We start from the raw sequence: 10,639 nt of genomic DNA on the forward strand, positions 1-10,639 counted from the left end.
ATATAATTAAATATAAATGTATATAGTAATACTAGTAGGTACATAAAATACATTAAATAATAATTTAAAACCAGCCTCCTTTTAAACCCATTAGAACTCAATATGAAAGAAAATATGATTTTAACACGAACGAACCCGTAGACTAAACCATGTATGAGCGTAAAAATAATGAATAAATACAATTGCCATTTTAATGAACGTTATCGGGATGAAAGCACAACTAACGCCATCTATTAGCAAGTCATGAATTCAACATGACCTTGTCTGATAGATGGCGCTGTAACAAATTTATTGCCACTCCATTTTACGAGCACTTTACGCTTTAGCAGGCTTTTATCTAAATTACAATACATTGTACCTTAACATATGAGATTTCTTTATGTAATTTGCTTAATGTATCATAAAGACAGACTTCGCTGAGTGGACGAATTACTGTTTGTTCGCGCGGAAATAACGCCTAGGATTTTGCTATTTCTCCATATGTGATATAAGTTGACGTTAATGGGTATACATGTATATATAATTTGCAATCTTGAAATTCTTTTTACATAACTAACTAGCAATTATTAGAATGTTAAATGATATATAATTTTTTTAATTTATAGTAAATTGATTGATAGAAATAATCACTTATATTTTCATATAAGAGTAAAATCAGAAGATAGATAGATTTGTATATTGTTTATAACAGAGAAACTCAAGATGATATCGAATATCAAACATCCAATTAATCGAATAATTAGTTTAACACAACTTCCGTAAACTATTCGATATAATTCAAAACGAAAACCAAAAGGCAATAGAATAAAATCAGAATGATGGCCAAATAGTTAATTTACGGTGAACAGCCATTTTGAGTCGGTAACTGCGATATATGTTAACGAAATTGTTTTTTTATGTAAACGAGATACACGCGTCTGCGTTCACTCCAATACGATATATTTCTTTGTATTTCTATTCATTGGAACTATATAGAGTTGTGTATAATAAAAAATATAATAAAATTACATGTAAACATTATTTATATCCCAGTGAAAATTAGTATCGATAGATATCATAAACACTTATAATTTTAAATAAAGTTTATTTTACTATCTGTACTCATTATGTATTGTAATATAATCTATGAACCAATAATGAGAACGAAAAAAATTTAAATATATATTTAATATATTAATTGACTCATAAATGAATTGAACAACGTTATATAAATCTGGATAGATTTAATCTGTATAATGTTTTCGAATCGCAACTTGACTTGTGGCTGAATGGTTTTATGCTAACCAATTTGAGGTATTCATAGTTTTCGCCAAATTAAACTTTATGTTGTGAGCAATAAGTATCATAAGAATTGAATTCACAGTGTTGTAAATCTGACTTTTCAAATATTGTAATGGCGCCCGAAATCCCCGCCAAAGCGCGTGGAAATCGGCTATTTCCATTACTTAACCTCTTTTATCTCATTTCTGTAAGAATATTTGCAAATAAGATAATAATAATTTTATTTTTTTCATACGTTTTCATAAACAATTTTGACGCAAATATAAAATGTTGAATTCTGTAATTCGTATATTTGACATTTAATCAAAATGGCGTCGTTATCTCAGATATTACTTCCAAATTTCCATACAAAGCTGTAATCGATCAGCTGAGATCTTAAAAAATATTATATTGTGTGAAGTATCTCGTAAATTTTATCATCTATTAACTATTAATGGTTTATTTATAGCACAAGCTGCGTTTACGACATATCTTTATAGTGATTGACGGTTAATGACACCAAAAGATTATAGACTAATGTCCAAAAATATATACGAATTATTTGACATTTTGCTATATTTTCGAAGTATTATTTTGATTATATATTATTTTTTACATTTTTTCATTGTCAATCAAATCATTTTTTGCCATAATGTCATTTACAGCAAATATTAGAACAACACGTTTGTCTTAAATTCTCAAAAAACCTTTCATGGACTTGCACCTGAGTTTTCGCGTATACATAAATACCGTCAGTTTTAAAGTAATTTTCGCCAAAGATTGCATTAGAGAAAAACACTATACAATTAAATTTATCACAACCGTTTAAAATTAACACAAGCTCATGTGTCAGTATTTTCTCGCTCGGGTTTTTGTCCTTATTTATTAAATGCAAGATCGCTTCCATATCTCGTCTTCATCATGATGACCATATAACACTGCTTATTTCAAAGCCTTGCCTCACACCCTTGATAAACCACAATCTCTATGGCCACATTATATATTTTTATTACATAATTCAAGAACACACTTGTATAATGAAACGAATGTCACCTTGCACATAACGTGTTTTGTTTAAGGCAGCCATAACATAACTTTTAGAAAAGATAAGTGAACGTAAATAAACGTTTCTTGTTTCAGATAATATCCTGAGCCTCTTTACACTTAATATGTCTTTAAGACTTTTGGATATTCGTTAAATATCTCCGATAGAATATGTGAATTTGTCTATCATGAAATACATAAATGATAGTTGTATATAAGAATATATATAAACTTAAAATATATAACATTTTATAGCATTAAACAAAAATGTATACTGTAAATATATTCCTTTGTTATATATAAAATTAAAATGAAGATTAATTGCCGGGTCCGAACCTAGAACTCCTCGTGATCCGATACGTGTTACAGCCGCTCCCCAAAACGAGCTACCGTGTCTCACTATGAAATTAATTCAATACTACATTATAATGTAATTTAAATGAAACTATTAGGGTTCAAATATCGTTGTATAATTATGTTAATTAATTCTACAATATCTTGTCTGTTCGTCAATAAAGACAATTCTACAAAACTAAAAGTACTGGTATTTATATAGTACATAATTAAAGTATATTATATTCTAGTTTCGTTCAAAAATTATAATAGATATAATATATATATATTTTTTTGTTATTTGTAAATAGTTCTTAAAATAAATTACATTTTAGGTACTAAAAGATTAAAACGGAAACGTAAAATGTGACATTAATTACAGGTCCCTATTAGTGTAATTAATAATTCTATGGAATTACAACCTGATTAATTTGTAAATCATCTCTCATTTATAATTATAATTATTCATTCTCTTTATAAGAATTAAATTAATAGATGGATAGAAAACAACATTAAAAAATTAACAGAGATGAAATAGGGATGTGTGCTATAACCAAGATAACCAGGATTTGATAACTCTACATTCGTAATCACAAAACAAGAGAATTATATATAGTGTGTGTGTGTGTGTGTGTGTGTGTGTGTGTGCGTGTGCGTGGGCGCGTGCGTGAGCGCGTGCGTGTGCGCGTGCGTGTGTGTGTGTATTCAATACTTTTTACATTTATATAATTTAAATTTCAAATTTTAATAAATTAATTATAGCAATATTATTATAATAATTTTATAAGTAATTATATATATTAACATTAATAATAACTTAGCTTATATTTGTTAAAAGCCATACATTATACTACTACTCATAAAAAATTCATTTCTTATTATTTCGAGTACGATTAAAAGTTTTATTTTCAACTAATCAAAAAATACACAAAATGTCATAATATTATCAGTTAAGGTATTAAATAATTTAGTAAATTGTAATAATGAATATGACAAATGAGATTTTTTTTTTAATTTTTTTGTCGTAATTAACAATGGATTCGCATAATATTTTTCTATTTATAATCTGTGACAATCTATTTAATTCTAGATAATGTGAGTAAAGTTTTTTTATTAACAGCGACAGCCTATTAAAATTATAAATAACTTAATAACTATAAAGTTTAACATCAAAAAAATATATATTAGAAATACGTATATTCTTTATGAGTGTATTGAATGTTTGAAAAGTAAATGCTCACGTTTAAAATGTTGTATCTGGCTGTCTGACACTAAAGTAACGTTAAAAAATTTAATTAATTTTATATATATTATTATTTTTATATGAAATATATTTAAAACTAATTTAAAACGACATTGTTAGTCAGTTGTTCACTTTACAAAAAATATTGCATTACATTATCCTCGTTGTTTTTCCTTACAGTTGCTACCGACAGCAAATTTGAAGTTCAAAAACCATAATTACATGCTTTTGTTTAGCTTCACGTGTATGTGTATATGTTTGTGAGCGACTTCTTCCAAACCGATTTTGACCCATTAAACGGACCGATTTCACAAACATTGTAGGCTTATCAAGGACCGGTGGCAAATTAATACCTCGTAGAATTTATATCAATTCAATCATTAGGATTGCCAGGATCATATCATATCATAGATCCTTTACATGAGAGTGAAAGAGATAGAGCATGCTCGCTCAACCGCTATTGTATTGTTGGTAAGCTACATAGATGTTTACTATACTATTACTTTTTTCTTACGATTAGTTCAAAAATAGTGTGAAAGATATGGTACAAGGCGCCCCATGCTTTTCTCATAACAATACTAATATTTTCTTCCCACTTTTTTTGTTAATATTAAAGATTATTTTTTACTTTTGAGTCAGGTTAATATTTATTTTTATTGATTGAATATTTGGTTATAATTAAGTCCCAGGGGTTAAATGTTAAAAGATTATATGTTATAAATAAATGAAACTTTATTTTATGAATTAATAAAAGACATTTAAAATGTGGCCGTAAATCGAGACCAGTTCACAGTTCAATTGCCCAATTTATCACGACATTTTAAGACAAATTCGGGACGATAGTAACAATACTAATTCAATTTCGTTTCAAGTGGTGCCATCTATTGTGTAATAGAGACAATTCATTCTGCGAGCCAACTAATAGTTTTTTAAATCTTCTCACAGATGGCGCTGCAAAAAGTATAATCCATTAAAAATTAAATGTATATTATGTTATGATGTTTCCAAAAATCCTTCTTAAATCGATCATCTAAACTTAGATATGTTTATCCTGTCATAATGGAAGCACGTCCATTTATTTTTAAATAATATTTTTTAGTTTGTTTCTCATTATTTTCATAAGGAAATGTAAATTTTTGTTTAATTATGTATATAAGTGTTTTAGTATAGTGCTAATTACTCATAATGAAGGTTGTTGAGGCGAAGATCGTCGTGCTGGGATCCCAAGGTATTTATTTCTTTATTCATCAGATTATAATGCAACAAATATGTGGGAAATTACTGGTTTTGGATGTATTGTGAAATATTAAACGGGTCTGTGAACTGTATGTATTATAACGTCCTATTATCCAATTATCGCCTTAACAATGATTGTTTTGTATTCTCATCAAGTGTCCATTGAAAATGTTACCTTAAATATAACTAGTTTTTTCATCTAACGATCTTGTTCGTAATTTAGATTTCTTTTCTTTCTTTCTAGAAGTTTTAGATACTTTTTAATTCCCAGCTGAAAGCAATATCAACAATAATTCAAGATATTGATAAAATAAAAATATATTTGCAAATCATAAAATATAATAAACAAAGTATTTTTTTTTAAACACAACTGTCAGTACTGTCTTATTTTTAAATTTAATTTAAACATTTCCAACAAAAAATATTTTCACTGTTCAAAGTGAAATTGAAACCATAAATAATATGTCATTTTAAATTTCTACTTTAATCTACTAAAAATTATTTCTTATCTGTCTATTCTTGGAACAAAAAATGTGTACTCTTGCTTCATAAACAATTAGGTAAACAAAAAATTTTTTTTCAATTTTAATATAAAAGGCATAAGAGCATTGAACTCTCAACTAACACAATTTTTCTTTTAAACAATATTTTGTGTATGTATCTATATACAGTCTAAAGGTAAAGTCTTACCTTTATGTGACTCACAAAAAGTATTAAGGTTTTTTTTTTATTTATTTTTAATCATTATTTCAAATCTTTTATGCTATAACAACCCGATGAAAATGTCGAAACAGACAAAAACCCCGTTACACATAGATTTTGTTTTGAAATCAAATTATAACGAGTAGTTTTACTATATCTGATTTTCATTAAAAATACATATTTAATGTTTATTTGAGTACAAATGAACAATAATAAAATGGTATACTAATTTCAAATATTATTTAAGTCAGAAATATTTTTACTTTAGTATTAGAATTCTAAACAATACTAAATTTCTTATCTAATTTAAGGGAGTTTTAAACAGGATTGTATATTCTGTTACAATACACAAAGCTATAATAGAATAGTTTAAAAAAAGTTAAGACTATTGACGGTAAAGCTGTATTTTAGCTCATCTCAATAACATATATATGTATATATATATCTCAAATTCCTTTGTCATTTAAACTTATACAAATAACTTAGTTATTAAAAAGCCACTCCATATTTTATCTCAATTGTTGTAAATGTACATAATGATAATAATCAATTAAACCTTAGTTCTAAACTGTTTTTTTTTGTGTCACATTATTTCTGCTAAGCCAACAAATTAAAAAAGTTTTAATATATTTCATATTTTTATATTCCTAAACATACAAAAGTCATGTATGGCCTGTGCCTTAAATGACCTAAAATACTATTATTACCTGTCATTTCATATAGATATATATAATCTGTTATCATTCATGATTTTTTTTTAAATTGGATCGTTAAACAAAAAATTCTCTTAATATGTGAAACTAGTTCGTAAAAATGTTTTATAATTCAAATTATAATCGCGAAATCGTAAAGCGACGCTCCAATTAGCAAATGCATACGTTATTGCGTAATGCATTGCTGAAGAAATGTTTAAATTTAAAACGTGTAATTAATTTTAAAATTAAATAATTACCGATGCTTACAAGTAATGCAGTAAACTATACTAGATATATATTTTTTTCTCAATATATATATCTGAATAAGGTTATAAAGACCGGAGAAGTGAACCTTAATCTAGTGTGTAATGAATAGTTTTTGCATTAAGTAAGTGTCAAATTTCTGATCAAAATTTAGTTATTAATATTCGAGGACACATTTCACTTACATTCGTTTAATTTTACCCTATACATTGTTAATATATATAGTATATTGTAATTGTAAAACAATAAGATGTTACGATATCAATGTCATTTCACTGCTATGTTGTATCATCGTTATCCGGTTCACAATGCCAGCTGTTCGTTTCTCGGAGTCAGCAACGTCAGTCGTTATATTTTATACAACGGTGTTGCCCCGGCGATGTTCGTTTAGTTTTCAATACGTTACATAACAAGTTTGAATCAACCACAACTGTAATTGCTTGAGGACGACTTTTTCTGGCGGCAAAAACAAATTTGTTTCTCAATATTATTTTATTACGACTGGCTAGTGGTTGATTGTCATTGCACCCGTCAGAAGATGGATATGAAGTCTTAGGTGAAGAATTAACTGTCTCAGGGTTAGTCTATACGACCCATCCTTGATGAATCCTAAATTATAACACGAAGGAAACACATACGCAGGCAAACTGTTCCAATCTCTCGCTGTCCGCATGAGGATTGATTAGCGTATCCCTTCGTAAGCGTATCGCTTCGACCGGATGCGGAGAAGATCTACAACTTAAGGATGGAGGCCAGCCGTGCGTTGGTTTTCCGATATAGAAAGGGTTGCGGGTATTAAATAGTGTAAATCCTATGCACACTCTCCAGAGTGTATGCTGTAGAATACTGAGAGGCTACTTTTCGCCGGTACTCTAGGCTGACGAGATTGGATTTAACCAAGTCGTGGTCACCAACAGGTCTCAGAACGTCTCTCAGCTGAGTCCTAGCGTCCAAGATGTGACAGTATTATTCCACAGTCCACCGGATCTGTGCTTTGTATAAACAAAGCATGTCGCGGCGTGAAGTACGGCCGCACTTGTGCAAGGACCCCGAGTTTCCTTGCAACTATCTTAGCTGTAAACTCAATGAAGCGCCAGAACTTAATATTTATACGTAACTTTAATTTATTTATAGAAATTAAATCCAACTGAACCTCCAAACTCCGCTGAGTCTAAAATAAATTGTCTTATAGACGGGAAGTCTATGTGTGTGTGTATACTACTTATAGAGAGTTCCGTGCACATTCATAAACTAACGTTGACATTGTGTGTGATAATCTATGAAGTTAAATTTGTTGTGACATTTATATCTTTATTAATTATTAGTGTCGCTAATGATTAAGAACGAAAAAACACGCAACTGACGGTGTTTAGGTGAATTTTTAAAACTAATATAAATTTTAATGCTATAAAACAGCCTAGTCATTCGTATGATTTCAAATCAATTCGTCATTTAAGTTTTTACACTGACTGTCTTTTTTTTTTCATAAACCGCACTTAAGCCTTTGTTTACGTCCGTAGTGCCAATATCGGTTTTTTTTTTAAATTTCGTTATTATTATTACATAACAATGTTGTTAAGTATCTGACAACGGTGTCTGTAGGTCGACCGGTTAAACTTGTTCTTCAAGGATTTGATTCCAAGTTTTTTATGTGAGATCTCGTCGAGTCGTTTCAAATAAATGATAGTCCGTAGCCTAAACTCCTCTCTTAAACCTCTTGTGTTTATTTGACAGGGACATTTTATTTTCTTTTATTTATTTCAAGGTTTTGAAAGTCACTTCCTGGTTTTTTTTTTTCGAAAAATATCAGTGTAATAAATCTTGATGAGATTTTTTTTTTTAATTTTGGTTTTTCCTTTTTTTAAATACGTTTCATTTAAAAAAATGTATTTACATTACATATATATTTTTGAAATTACTACCACAAACAAGCTATCAATAGGTTTTGTAAGAAGGCACTAGGGCTACACAATCAAACGTCAAGCCTTACTCTATCATTAAAGTGTCTTTGGATTGGACTATAATGATGGATACGTATGAGAAACAATATAAAATTCCAGAGGATAATGTGCGTCGACCTCAAGATCAGACATATTTCTATCTTCGCGAATTTTAAAGTGCGTTGTGCTAATAGAGCTTACGGTTCTTTAGGAAACCAACATCCCAAAGACCATGCCATCAAGGTCAACAAGTATTACGAGCTCACTCGAAGTAGGTTCGTTGTACATTCGTACGTGGTAGAAGTGGGAGCGAGAATTATAACAGCTAAGTCTCTCTACAAACTACTAAAAGACTTGAGCCTGTCCAGAACCAACATCAGCTCATTATTAGAACCTACTTCGAAGGCAGCCCTAACAGGTTCATTTTAAATTTGGTTTAGTAGAGAAGTGCTTGGACGTTGGAGGTGAGCGTTTAACGCGCGTTAGTTAGGAGCCCCTTAAACCTATACTTGGATCGTAGGTACTGTTGAAGCTCCTCTCCCTGCAACGATGGCTCCGCCACCCGCACGGTGAATCCGTGGAATGATGAGAAGTTTCCTCTTTATTAAAGAATGTTATAATTTATAATAAGAATTTAATTACTTCTATATATATATTGAATATTTGCTATCTGTGAGATATATGTTTATATTAATTGCAGCGTTATTGCTGGCTTCACACAGAACTGTTTCTCAATATTATATTACAATTTTTCAAAAAAAAAACTTAGTATACGTCTTTTGTTTTCTTTGCAGAACCATCATTTAAATTTTCCTACGTTAAAATTCGATTGTAATATCGTGAGTTTTAAAAATAAAATATGTAATTAGTTATATTGTCCGTGCGTCTGTCACCGGAACAATGATTAACTATTAAAATATTTATACACGTATGTATTTATGTTAAAGGAAACGTTTACAATTATTATGGCTCAGGTTATTATTGGGATACTCTGTAATTATATGATAAATTAATATCATATAAGTCTGTAATTTATACAAGTTTTTTTAAATTTTCATTTGTTTTTCTTTTTTCCCAAATTACGGTATATTTTGTACAATAGGAATATCATTATTCCATCTCCAGAGCTATCTAAATAGAATTTTTAACAAAACCGGTTCAGTAAAATCTATGTAATGAGTAACGAAGCGAGTCTTGGTTGTATTATATGCTCGTCCGGTTGCTGAGTTTAGGAGAAACAGGTTCCAGGGACAGGTTTCAACGAAAATTATCGTCATATATATATATATATATAAATTAAAAATATGTATTAATATATAACGTATATATATGTCTTAATTAAATAAATCCAATCTTAATTCGTGAATCAGTAAACGAGGATAGTGATCAACCTCTTTACTGTACACTTTCTTTGTCCTTCATCATGAAGTTTTCGGTTCCCAAAGATGTGGATCTTAAGACCAATGAACCCAGAACAGCTGTCTCACAAAATTATCTCTTATATAGAAATCGACAATATTTTACAAAATTTTATGTCATAAGAAACGAAAATGAGTAAAACATACGAGTATTTTTGTTAGTTTTCACATTGTTACTATCGTTCATACAAATTATTTGCACTAAAAAAATTTACTAATTATGGAAGGGAAATAGTAAAAAATAATCTTCGAGTTACCAGAAATTTACAACATTATAAGTGTGGAGTATAGTTTTTTGCGTTATAGCCTATAATATTAAAAATATATATACTTGTGTTTGACTTATTTTTTTTAATTCATAAGTGAAATTGACATACTAATGTAAATATTACATGATTATATATAAATGGCTCATATAATAAAACATAAACACAATTGAATAAACTAAATTAGTTGGGTAATAATAAAATCGTATCCGTAGTACGCGTTTTCATTGTCAAACTA

The 10,639-nt window shown here is 29.0% G+C and overlaps 1 protein-coding gene across 1 annotated transcript in view; it reads left to right on the forward strand.

Annotated features, from left to right (window-relative positions):
• Window positions 1–4,912: 4,912 nt before the first annotated feature.
• The window catches only part of LOC116776318 (uncharacterized), a 10,000-nt gene continuing 4,273 nt past the window's right edge, over window positions 4,913–10,639 (forward strand). Inside the window, exon 1 of the mRNA XM_061525408.1 lies at window positions 4,913–5,108. Within this exon, the coding sequence (XP_061381392.1) occupies window positions 5,066–5,108 (43 nt within the window). The 5' untranslated portion in view covers window positions 4,913–5,065. The remainder of the gene's footprint in view (window positions 5,109–10,639) is intronic.

The sequence above is a fragment of the Danaus plexippus genome, chromosome 28 (genome assembly GCF_018135715.1).
Source record: "Danaus plexippus chromosome 28, MEX_DaPlex, whole genome shotgun sequence".
In the NCBI taxonomy this organism is placed as follows: Eukaryota; Metazoa; Arthropoda; class Insecta; order Lepidoptera; family Nymphalidae; genus Danaus; species Danaus plexippus.